The sequence below is a fragment of the Lynx canadensis genome, chromosome B1 (genome assembly GCF_007474595.2).
Source record: "Lynx canadensis isolate LIC74 chromosome B1, mLynCan4.pri.v2, whole genome shotgun sequence".
Lineage (NCBI taxonomy): Eukaryota > Metazoa > Chordata > Mammalia > Carnivora > Felidae > Lynx > Lynx canadensis.
The window spans coordinates 113,921,576-113,935,302 of NC_044306.2; the positions used below are offsets into that span (position 1 = coordinate 113,921,576).

Consider the following 13,727-nt stretch of genomic DNA (forward strand, 5'->3'; position numbering starts at 1 on the left):
TCAAAACATTCCTTGTAAAGACACCATGACATATGCCAGCACACAGTTGCCTAAATATCTGTGTGATGCTTGGCTAAGATATTGAGGCACTGTGGAGTAGGAGAAGAAAGCTCCCTATTTGACCCCATCTCTATTGCCTGTTGGGAAGGAGGGAAGCAATAATGGAGATTATTTTGTCAGTGGCAGATTTTTGTTCTCTTGAGGCATTAAATGCCTTAAATATATGAGATACCTAATTTTTTTTTTACATTTCAATTATTTGTTTGGCTTACTTTTAAGAGCACAGACTTGGGAGTGAGATCAATATAGTTCCATCAGATTCCTGGCTTCCCCACTTGAGCAAGTAAGTTAACCTCATGTATAAAAGTGGAGGCATTTAGGTTCCTCATGTAAAAATATCATTGTAGTCTTCACAGGGTTGTTGTGAGGATTTCATAATAGTCTGTATAACTGGGTAGTATAGCCACTGATACATAATAGACCCTGGTAAAACAATTACAGACTATTATTTACTAAAATCTTCATGGTGTTCAAAGTTAATTTGAAATTACATTTTTTGTTTATTTTAAAGGCTTTTAATCAAGAGGAGAAAAGGTGAATGCCTAAATATTGCTCATTCTTTTGTGTGTGGGTGTGTGTGTGTTTTTAATTTTAGGACAATTTAGTGTTTCCTTAAAGTATGGAACTACCACTTCTGAGGGAATTGTTGAAGTAAAACTTGTAGACCAAGATAAGAAAATGTTCATATGTAAAAAAGCCTGGAGCATAGTGGAGGCTAATGTGGCCTGTCTTGAACTTGGATTTCAACAGTAAGTGCTTGTGCCAGTGGATTTTCCCAGGGTTGGTTTGGTCTTATTGTTCCAATTATTTGTTTTTTGATTACCCAATCTTTCTGTGCCTTAATTTCCTCATATGTGACCTGAGAGTATGAACTACCTGTCTCACAGCATTGTTATGAGGATTAGATATGTTCATGTCTGACTAGCACTTAGAACACTGCTGAACACAGATCACCTGTAAGTTTGTTGGAAGTTTCTGGATACGAATCTTTTGCAGTTTCAGATAGCTATAAACATGTTCATTACTGTATATCTCTACTTGTCTATAATTATCCCCACTTTTTCATACCTAATATTGTTTATCTATGTCTTCTCTCTCTTTTTCTTGGTCAACCTTGAAGAGATTTGTCTATTTGATAGTGGTTTTTATTTGTATATCTTATACATAAATTGTCTCTTGTTACTTTACTCTCACTTCATTAACTTTTGTTGTTATCTTTGGCTCTCTCTCTTCTGTTCTCTATTGTATTTTCCTAATTCCTTGAGTTAAATGCTTAACTCCTAAATTTTCAATTTTTCTTATTTTCTAATATAAGCATTTAAGGTACAAATTTCTCTCTAAGTAATGCATCGTCTGCATGCCATTAGCTTCAGTGGCATACAATAAAAGTGGTATTTTATTTATTGTTCAGTTTGAAATATTTTCAGGTTTTCAGTATAATTCTTCTTTGATTTAGAAGTTTCTTTTTTACTTTTGTAATGAATATATATTTGCTTTTAGTTAACTTTTTGTTATAGATTTCCTATTTAATTGTATTGTTGTAAGAGAATGGTTCCTATATGATAATTGTTTAAATATTTGTTGACACTTGCTTTGTGCTGAGTATATTTTAAATGTTTCAGGGGCAGGGTTCTAGATAATAAGTATGTTATCCATTAAAATAAGCAAGCTCATAACTGCTTTGTTCAAATCTTTTCCTATTTACTTACTTGCAAGCTTTCTATGTCTTTATCTTTTAAATGTGTCCCTTATAAACAGCACATATCTAGATTTTTTTTTAAAAATCCAATATGACAATAACTGTCTGAATAGTTTAGTCCATTTACATTATTGTGATTATTTACATTGTTGAATTTATTTTCCCTTATTTTATAATTATTATTTAACCTGCTTTTTCTGTGTGCTTTCTTCCTTTTCTAACTTCTACTGGGTTAATAAAGTTGTTGTGTTTTTTCATTCTCCCCTCTCTTCCCCCTCTACTTGGTTTGTAAACTATACACATCCTATTTCTGTTGTTTTTGTGGTTATCTTCACATTTACACCACGAATCCTTAACTTAGGAATTCCTCACCCTCTTCAGGAATAATACAAAGAATTCATTATTTCTATCAAGGTTCCAGGATTTAGTTCCACATTATTTTTATATATTCCTGAAGTTAATTGTTATCATTATATAAGCAATTATAATACATACTGTCATTATATAATTATATATATCATATATAATATATAAAATATATAAATATTTGCTTATATATAATTATTATATAATTTATATTATTATATATGATATATACAATATATCATGTATATATGTGTATATCATATATACATCATATATATACACGTATATATATGTATATATATATACGTGTATATATATGATATATGATATTATATACACACATATACTGTGCTTATTCAGATGTACTTCATGTTTACCAACATCTTGGTTTGTTACTGCTTTTTGCATCTCTCAACATTATGCTGAATTCAGTTTCCTTCTTTCTAAACCATATCTGCTAGAAGTTCATTAGTGAGAGTATCTTATCATTAAATGGAGCCACAGAATATTTGTAATTTTTGACAGTTTGTGACCTACAACCTATAAGTCAACCTAATGGGAAACTCTCTCAGTCTTTGATCTCCCAGTATTTTGCTTTTATCATATTTTGTATAAGCTCATGGACAGACTTCTCTTATTTTAGCCAGTGGATATTTCCTTACTTCTTGAAGAGCTCATTGAAGCCATTTATTATGTTTTATCTAGTACTTTTGGATAGTTTTAGAATGAGAGATTTTTTTCAAATTATATACCTCTGAGATTGCCCCAATAGCTCTCATTTGTTCTCATATTTTGATGCTGCTTGGCAGTTTTATGACTCTTGTATCGTCATTATGGATTTTAAATCATTAAAAATACCTCCCTGGGGGCGCCTGGGTGGCGCAGTCGGTTAAGCGTCCGGCTTCAGCCAGGTCACGATCTCGCGGTCCGTGAGTTCGAGCCCCGCGTCGGGCTCTGGGCTGATGGCTCGGAGCCTGGAGCCTGTTTCCGATTCTGTGTCTCCCTCTCTCTCTGCCCCTCCCCCGTTCATGCTCTGTCTCTCTCTGTCCCAAAAATAAATAAACGTTGAAAAAAAAAATTAAAAAAAAAATACCTCCCTGTTTTCTTTAAGCTTATTTATTTATTTTGAGAGAGAGAGAGGGAGAGAGAGGGAGAGAGAGAATGAGCAGGAGAGGGGCAGAGAGAGAGGGAGAGAGGGAATTCAAAGCAGGCTCTGCACTATCAGCACAGAGCCTGATGCAGGGCTCAGACCCACAAACCATGAGATCATGACCTGATCTTAAATCAAGAGTCAGACGCTTAACTGACTGAGCCACCCAGTCACTCCCTGACTTTCATTCTAATTGATCTTATATTTATATTGCCCTTATTGCTTTATTATTGTTTATATTTACCCGATGCATCTTTGCTCAACTTTTTATTTATAACACCATTTTCCTCATTTCCTTCTAAAGAGAAGCAGGGAACAACTGAATGTTCTGGAAGAATAGTTTACTATAACTCATCACCTCTAGGATATTGAGTCATAGAGGTAGCCTCTTACCTGCACAAATTCTGAACAAATTAGAAAGTCCAAGCAATGGTATATAGATGCCAAAAATCACCTTAATACTGTCAAGGCTGAATTGAGGATATAGCTTAATGTAAAAACAAAATGAACCTGCTAGAATTGAACCATGTTAACCTCCCAAATTCTAAGCAATAATAGGGCTAACCAGGTAAGCCTTCTAGCATGAGGCAGGTGAAGAGGCCCCCAAAAGGAAAGATGGAAAACATGAGCTACTTGTCTGACTTATAATTCCAAAATTCTCTGGTCAATGATCCTACTCCTTTTCCTTGAGCAAAAAGGAATTAAGAGATGAAGAGAGGCCAAGAATGATACATCTTAGGTTGGAAGGAAACATCAGGAGTGTGGAAGGATTCCTCCTTAACAAGAAACAGGAGGGGAAACTAATATTTGCTGAGTGCTTACCAGGTTTGAACTTTGGCTAGTCAGTTTAAATTGATTGTTTTAATTAATCTTTATAAAACTTGCTGAGATTGTCATATTCTCTTTTACAAGTGAAGATACTGAGCCTCAGAGAATTTAAGCATCTTGCTCAATGTATCTTATGTAGAAAATTAGAGGAAATTACTTTAGTTCCTTACCTCCTATAGTGAGGTTATAAGTGCAAAGTACAAATTATTCTACCTTAATGTTTCATTTATTCTATTTGCAGAGGTGCTTTGGAGGCTCAAAAAAGTTTTGAAGTTCCTGAAGATCTCCATATAAATTCTACCGAATGTCTGCATGTGCATTGTCGAGGATTAGAAACTAGTTTGGCTGAATGCACTTTTATTAAGAGAAGAACTAAAAATTACCAGGATTTAGCTGGTGTGGTATGTTACACACAGAATACAGGTTGGTAGAGTGCTTGCCTGAAACCTCAAAACTTCCTTTAGAATTGTTTATTCCATACCATGACTGTAGTAAACAGATGATGGATACTCAGTTGCAGCAATAGAGGCAAAATCATTTTGGAGGCTTTAGAGCCTAAATTGGTGCTTTTCCTGTGTACTCAAATACTCCTATATAGGAAGCAAAGTTGCCTGACTCCTCTTTGCTTCCTGAAACATCTGGATTAAAGTTAATATAACAAACCTAAGTAACTCAAACGTCAGAAGAAACCTCATCTTCTTTGAGAGGTCCAGCCTACACACTTCAAAATGCCTTTAAAATATTTAAGTGACCACATCTATGCCTCAGTCTCAAGGCAGTCACTGCCACTTTTCTCTTCCATCCTGACATTGGAATATTTTAGTATTATGTATGGTTTAAAGACTAAAGGCTTTTTTGGTGCTAAAAAAAAAAAAAGAAAAGAAAAGAAAAGAAAAAAAGGACTATCAAAGTGTAAATGGCACTGCCCAAGCAAGTCATGGGATGGAAGTGAGGATTCATGGAACAGCATTAAAGGAATGGGTGAACACCAGTGCTTGCTGATGTTAGCGAGGGCTCTTGATCCCTGAGCCTCCTTCTCCAACGCCAGTGAGTACAGACCTCCACCATAAATACTGATTTTCAGAGATAATGAAAGGGCCTCCATAAACCCACTCTGACATTTATTTTCTTTATTTACCATATATATATTATGTTGATGCTACCAATACATTAAATCCTTTTTTATTTGATGCCCGACTTTATCTTAAAGTCCCCATTATGCCAAGTGTGATAAAGATGTCACCTAGAACTCCATAAATAAATTTCACAAAGATCATTCCTAATTTACAGTTTCTTCAGCAAATGACTCCTTTCGTTGTGTGAATGGGAAATATATTCCTCAAAAGAAAACCTGTAATGGTGTCAATGACTGTGGAGACCAAAGTGATGAGCTGTGCTGTAAAGGTAGTAGGAGAAACTTTACTTTTGAATTTAAGATTCTATCCTACTCAACTTTAAGTAAGAAAAAATAAAAATGAAAACCTCTTCTATTTATGTTTCATAGGATGCCGAGGCAAAAGTTTCCTTTGTAAATCCGGTGTTTGTATTCCAAATAAGTATAAGTGCAATGGTGAGCTGGACTGCATTACAGGAGAAGATGAAATTGGTTGTAAAGGTAATTGAAAGTTTTGTGGTTACACTTTTCCATTATTTGATCCAGGGATTCTGCAACTTCCTTTTAGGTATATTTTAATCTTAAGTGAGTATAGACGAGTGTTAGCAGTAAGGGTACTATTGAGAGTGGGCATGTGAAGAACTATGGAATGTTCTTCTCTCATGTTTTCATTTATTAAATATTTATTGGTTATTTCAGAACTTTTTATTAGAAAAGTTCCCACATAACAAAAATTGACAGATTATTAGAATGAACCAATATGTGCCTATCTCTCAGCTTCAACAATTACCAGTATTTTGCCAGTCTTGTTCAGCTTGAGTATTTTAAAGCACATTTGAGATATTATGTCACTTCACTATATACATCTCTAATGATACACTTTACACGTACATAATATACTCTCATTAGTACACGTAAAAATAATAATATCCTAACACTGCTTAATAACAGCCCATGTTCACGTTTTCCCAACTGTCTCAAAAATGTCTTTTTAGAACAACGTGTTTGAATCAGGGTCCAAAAGAATCTAACATTGTGTTTGATTATTAAATTTTTAAAGTCTCTTTTATTCTTTTTTTTTTTAATTTTTTTTTTAACGTTTATTTATTTTTGAGACAGAGAGAGACAGAGCATGAACGGGGGAGGGGCAGAGAGAGAGGGAGACACAGAATCGGAAACAGGCTCCAGGCTCTGAGCCATCAGCCCAGAGCCCGACGCGGGGCTCGAACTCACGGACCGCGAGATCGTGACCTGAGCTGAAGTCGGACGCTTAACCGACTGCGCCACCCAGGGGCGCCATAGTCTCTTTTATTCTTTAAGAGTTAACTCACCTGGAAACACAACGATCCATTCTCTTCGGGACACAGCAAAAGCAGTCCTAGGAGGGATGTTTATACCAATACAGGCCTATTTCAAGAAAGAAGAAAAATCCCAAATAATCAATCTAACATTAAACCTAAAGAAACTAGAAAAGGAAGGAAAAAAAATCCCAAAGATAGTAAAAGGAAGGAAATATAAGGATTAGAGCAGAAATGAATGATATAGAGACTAAAGAAAAAAAATAGAAAATGCCAATGAAACCAAGTGTTGTTTGTTTGAAAAGATAAACAAAATTGAAAGATCTTCGGCCAGGGTCATTGAGGAAAAAAGAAAGAGGAGTCAAATAAATAAAATCAGAAATGAAAAAGGAGAAGTAACTGGCACCACAGAAATACAAAAGCTTTTATAAGAGGCTACTATGAAAATGATAGGCAACAAACTGGACAATTTAAAAGAAATTGATACATTCTTAGAAACATACAATGTTCCAAAACTGAATCAGGAAGAAATAGAAAATCTGGACAGACTGATTACTAGTAATGTAAAGAACTGGTAATCATAAAAAGTCCCAACAAACAAAGTTTCAGGACCAAATAGTTTCACAGGTTAATTCTACCAAACATTTAAAGAAGAGTTAATACCTATTCTCAAACTATTCCAAAAAATAGAAGAGGAAGGAAAACTTCCAAGTTTGTTCCATAAAGCCGGCATTACCCTGATACCAAAACCAGACAGACACTACCAAAAAAAGGAAACTACACATCAATATCCCTAAAGAACATAGATGCAAAAATCCTCAACAAAATATTAATAAACCAAATTCAACAAAACATTAAAAGAATCATTCATGATCAAGTGAGATTTATTCCAAGGATGCAAGAATAATTCAGTATCCTCAAATCAATCAATGTGATGCATCACATTAACAAAACAAAGGATAAAAACATATAATCATCACAATAGATTCAAAATAAGAATTTGCCAAAATTCAATATCCATTCATGATAAAAACTCTCAACAAGGTGGGTTTAGAGGGAACATACCTCAACATAATAAAGGCCATATATGACAAACCCACGACTAACATCATACTCAATGGTGAAAAGCTGAAAGCTTTTCCTCTAAGATCAGAAATAAGACAAAGATGTCCACTCTTGCCACTTCTGTTCAGCATAGTGCTTAAGTCCTAGCCCTAACCATCAGACAAGGAAGGAACGAAGGGAGGGAGGGAGGGTGGGAGGGAGGAAGGGAGGGCATCCTAATTTGTATGGAAAAAACAAAACTGTCAAACTTTGCAAATGACATACTTTACATAGGAAACCCTAAAGACTACCAAAAACCTATTAGAGCTAATGAATGAATTCACTAAAATTGCAGAATACAGAGTTAACATTCAGATATCAGTTGTGTTTCTATATACTAATAATAAACTACCAGAAAAAGAAATTAAGATAATAATCCCACTTACAATTACACCAAGAAGAATAAAATACCTAGAAGTATTTATTTTATTAACCAAGGAGGTGAAAGATTTATACTCTGAAAACGATATGACATTGATGAAAGAAACTGGAAGTGACACAAATAAATGGAAAGATATACCATATTTGTGGACTGGAAGAATAAATATTGTTAAACTGTCCATACCCAAAGCAATCTACAGATTTAATGCAACCCCTATCTAAATATCAATAGTATTTTTCACAGAACTAGAGCAAAGAATCCTAAAATTTTTATGGAACCACAAAAGACCCTGAACAACCAAGCAATCTTGAAAAGAACAAAGCTGGAGGTATCACAATCCTAGATTTCAAGATATACTACAAGCCTATAGTAATCAAAACAGTATGGTACTGGCACAAAAAGACACAGAGATCAATAATAGAACAAGATACAAAGCCCAGAAATAAATTGATGCTTACATGGTAAATTAATCTACAACAAAGGCGGCAAGAATATACAATCTGGAAAAGACAGTCTCTTCAATAAATGGTGTTGGGAAAGCTGGCCATGTACATTTAAAAAAATGAAATTGGACCACTTTCTTACACCATACATAAAAATAAACTCAAAATAGACTAGAGAATTAAAAACCTAAATGTGAGACCTGAAACCAGAAGACTACTAAAAGAGAACATAGGCAGTAATCTCTTAGACGTCAGCCTTAGCAACATTTTTCCAGATTTGTCTCCTCAGGCAAGGGAAATAAAAGCAAAAATAAACTACTGGGACTACAACAAAATAAACCATCAGCAAAACAAAAAGACAACCTACAAAATGGGAGAAGATATTTGTGAATAATATATCTGATAAGGGGTTAATATCCAAAATATAAAAACTTATACAACTCAATGCACAAAAAAAAAAAATTATTTGATTAAAAAATAGGTAGAGGACCTGAATAGACATTTGTCCAAAGAAGACCTATAGATGGCCAACAGACACATCCCTAATCAGCAGGGAAATACAAATTAAAACCACAATGAGATATCACCTCACATCAGTCAGCATACCTAGTATCAAAAAGACAAGAAATAACAAGTATTAGTGCGGAAGTGGAGAAAGGGAACCCTTGTGCACTATTGGTGGGAATGTAAATTGCTGCAGCCATTATGGAAAACATGGAGGTTTCTCAAAAAAATTACACACACACACGCACACACCACTACCCTGTGATCCATCAATTCCACTACTGAGTATTTACCCAAAGAAAACAAAAACAATTCAAAAAGATGTATGCATCTCTATATTTATTGCAGCATTATTTACAATAGCCAAGATATGGAAGCAACCTAAGTGTCCATTGACAGATGAATGGATAAAGAAGATGTGATACACACACACACACACACCAGAATATTACTTGAGTCCTAAAAAAGAATGACTTCTTGCCATTTGCAACATTCATAAATCTAGAGAGAATTATGCTAAGTGAAATAAGACAGACAGAGAAAGATAGATACCATATGATTTCACTTATATGTGGAATCTAAATTTTTTTTTTTTCAACGTTTATTTATTTTTGGGACAGAGAGAGACAGAGCATGAACGGGGGAGGGGCAGAGAGGAGAGGGAGACACAGAATCGGAAACAGGCTCCAGGCTCTGAGCCATCAGCCCAGAGCCTGACGCGGGGCTCGAACTCACGGACCGCGAGATCGTGACCTGGCTGAAGTCGGACGCTTAACCGACTGTGCCACCCAGGCGCCCCTTTATATGTGGAATCTAAAAAACAGACCAAAGAACTAACAAAAACAGAAGCAGATACATAAATACAGAGAAAAACTGGTGGTTTCCAGACTGCAGAGGTGGGGAGGATGGATGAATTAGGTGAAGGAGATTAAGAAGTACAAACTTCCAGGGGCGCTTGGGTGCTCCGTTGGTTAAGCAACCAACTCTTGATTTCAGCTCAGGTCATGATCTCGTGGTTCTTGAGATCAAGCACAGTGCCTGTTTGGGATTCTCTCTCTCTCTCTGCCCTTCTCCTGCACTCTCTCAAAATAAATAAGCTTTAAAAAAAAGTATAAACTTCCAGTTACAAATAAGTCATGGGCTGAAAAGTATAGCATAGAGAATACAGTGCATAATACTGTAATATTGTATGATGACAGATAGTAATCACATTTATTGTGGTCAGCATTGCATAATGTATAGAATTGTTGAATCACTTGATCATACACCTGAAACTAATATAACACTATGTCAACTATACTTCAATTAAAGAAAAAGTTACCTACCCATCCACCACCAATTTTTCTCATGCCACTGATTTTTTAGAGACACTTGGTCATTTGCCTACAGGATGTTCCTTATTCTGGATTTTTAGAGACTTCATTAGATACAAAGTTCAATATTTTAGGCAAGAATTCTTGATGGGTGGTGCTATGTCCTTTTTATTACATATAAAGTTATGTTGTCTGGATATCCCACAACTAGTGACACTAAGATTGATCACTGGACCAGCTTGATATTTCCTTTACAAAATTCCCCCACAACCTTTCATCTTAATGGTCCTTAGTAGCCTGTGTGATTGTTGACTAGATTCCTTTGTCAATAGGAACTATAAAATGGTGATTTCTAATTCAGCATTCTTTCTGCATTTATTTACTAGTTTTTCTATAGAGAAGAATTTTCCTTCATCAACTATTTTGTTTCCATGAAATGCAATTCATAATAAAAAGGAAGAATAGTGTTTAATTCTTTCCCTTTATTTACCAAGTTTCAAAGCAATGAGTTAATGCTCTTTGTTTTTTTGGTGCTCGTTGGAAAACCTCTGATGGTAAAAAATATTTGCTAGGTACCTACTCTGTGTCACACAGATTGACTTCTTGCTTACATCAATGCTTTCTGGAGGAAAAGTTTATGGAAGTTATTATACTCATTCATTTACTCAGTGAATATTTATTAAGTTCTTACTAAACAGTGCCATACCCTGCTTTAGGTACTGGGGTTGCAGTAATGAATAACATGTCAGAAATCCCTGCCCCATCATAGATCTTACATTCTAGTGGTGGAAGAGAGACAATAAACAAGAGAAATATGTAAGATACGTAGCAAAATAATAAGTATAAGCAGAAAAATAAAGCGAGGAGGGAGGATATAAAATGTCAGGGGTAAGTTCTGAAATTTTAGATAAGGTAGTCTGGAGAGGCTCACTCACTGAGGTTACTTTTAGGTAAAGAGCTGGAGGAAAGGATGGAGCCAGCCATGCAGATGTCTGTGGAAGAGTGTTCTAGGCAGAGGCACCAACCAGTGCAGTGTTCATAAGAGAGCAACTTTCCAGGATATTTGAGGAGCAAGCAGCAAGGAGGCTAATGGGGCATGTGTCACAGGTGCTGGTAGTGAGAGGTTAAAAAATAAATAGTTGGGGCACCTGGGTGGCTCAGTCAGTTAAGCATCTGACTTTGGCTGAGGTCATGATCTCAAGGTTTGAGTTCAATCCCCACATCGGGCTCTGTGCCGACGGCTTAGACCCTGGAGCCTGGTTTGGATGCTGTGTCTCCCTCTATCTCTCTGCTCCTCCCCCACTCACACTCTGTCTCTCTGTCTCTCTCTCTTAAAAATAAATAAACATTAAATTTAAAAAAAAAGAGCAAATAGTTGGAGAGGTTGGACAGATGGTTGGGGTGGGTGGAGGGAGACAAGGGCAGATAGTCAAGCCTGGTAGTAAGGGAAATAGGGAATTTAAAGCAGAGGCACCACATGATTTGACTTACATTTAATTTTATTTTTTATAATTTTTTAATGTTATTTATTTTGAGAGAGACAGAGACAGAGCACAAGCAGGGAAGAGGCAAAGAGAGAGGGAGACACAGAATCTGAAGCAGCTTCCAGGCTCTGAGCTGTCAGCACAGAGCCCGACACAGGGTTTGAACTCATGAGCTGTGAGATCATGACCTGAGCCAAAGTTGGACACTCAACTGACTGAGCTACCTGGGCGCCCCTGACTTGCAGTTGAAATCAAGATTACTCTGGCTGCTGTGTGGCGACTAGGCTGTATAAGGGCAAGGGGAGAAGCAGGGAGGCCAGTTAGGAAGCCATGCAGTCATCCAGGGAAGAGATGATAGTGATAAGAATAAGTTGGTAGGGAGGGAAATGGTGAGAAGCAGTCACGTTCTGGATGTATTTTGAAGCTGGAGCCAGAAGGATTGACCAGTAGTTAGATGGAGGCATGAGAAGAAATGAGCAGTTAAGGGTGACTCCAGGGGTGTGGGCCTGAGAACTGGAAAAAATGGAGCTGCTTTCAACAAAGATGGGGAAGACTGTGAGAGCAGTAGGCATGCTTGTATCTGCTTCATTTATGAAATTTATCCAGTGGTGTGCTGGTAGATGCTGGTAAATTGGCTTTGGAGAGGGAGAGGAAATCCCTGATTTGTAGCTTTTGCTAATTCCTGTGGTGTGATTACTCCCACCATGGGTGATTTCAAGCCAAATTTATATGATGCCACAGAACACAAACTAGGAAGTGGTGCCCTAGTCTCTGATGTGGTGATAGACCCCCATGTCAGGACACCACTGTTAACTGTTTATTGTAGTTTTTTTGTACCTATCTTCCCTTCCCCTCCCTTGTCAACAGTAAACCCCTTGAAAACAGAATCTGTTTTTATATTCCAAATATGCCTTATAATAAGCATTAAATAATTGTCGGAGATATGTATGGATACATGAATTAATAATAATTCTTTTTTTGTCATTGCTTGGTATTATTTGAGTTTACTGAAGACTTATTTAATTCCCCATTGACATCAGTTCTTAAATGTAAAAACACACGGTTTTAGGATTTCAAATCATATTATTTCTTTTGATGCTATATAAGCAGTTTGAGCAATGTACTTTATGTTCATTACATGTAGCTATAATCTTAGTAAAAAGAGGAAAGAATAAATTTTAAACACATTTTTTCAGGGAGAACGGAAGCCATTGACTCTTGGCCAGTGAAGATGGACAGTTTTTTCCCTCCCCAGTTTATTGAGATAGAATTAACATTACAATGCTGTTTATGTTTAGGTGAACGGCATATTGACCTGACCACATGTATTTGGGAGATGATGACACAGTAAGTTTACTTAACATCCATCTAATCATAGAGTTAACAATTCTTTTTTCTTTGTGATGAGAGATTTACTCACGTAACAACTTCAAGTATACCGTACAGCAATGTTAAACTATAGTCACCATGCTGTACATTACATCTCCAGCGTGCACTTATCTGGAAGTTTGTACCTGTTTGATCACCTTCACCTAATTCCCTACCTCACCCTCTGCCTCTAGTAACCACAGATCTGATCTCTTTTGAGTTTGTTTTGTTAGATTCCACATATGGTGAGATCATGTATTTGTCTTTCTCTGAAGCTCTACAGTTCAATTCACTTTCAGTATAATACTACTTGGGGTTTCTTCTCCTTCTCCTCCTCTTCTGCCCCTTTTCCCTCTTCTCCTCTTTCTTCTCCTGATTCAAAACTCTAAAGTTTAAGGTCATCCGTGCTCATGGATTGGAAGAACAAATATTGTCAAATGTCAATACTACCCAAAGCTATCTACACATTCAATGCAATCCCAATCAAAATTGCACCAGCATTCTTCTCGAAACTAGAACAAGCAATCCTAAAATTCATATGGAACCACAAAAGGCCCTGAATAGCCAAAGTAATTTTGAAGAAGAAGACCAAAGCAGGAGGCATCACAATCCCA

At 36.2% G+C, this 13,727-nt stretch overlaps 1 protein-coding gene across 1 annotated transcript in view; it reads left to right on the forward strand.

Annotated features, from left to right (window-relative positions):
• The window catches only part of CFI (complement factor I), a 56,350-nt gene that overhangs the window by 25,429 nt on the left and 17,194 nt on the right, over positions 1 to 13,727 (forward strand). Inside the window, 5 exon segments of the mRNA XM_030313273.1 lie at positions 656 to 809; positions 4,345 to 4,526; positions 5,394 to 5,507; positions 5,608 to 5,718; positions 6,872 to 6,875. Coding sequence (XP_030169133.1) covers positions 656 to 809; positions 4,345 to 4,526; positions 5,394 to 5,507; positions 5,608 to 5,718; positions 6,872 to 6,875 — 565 coding nt within the window.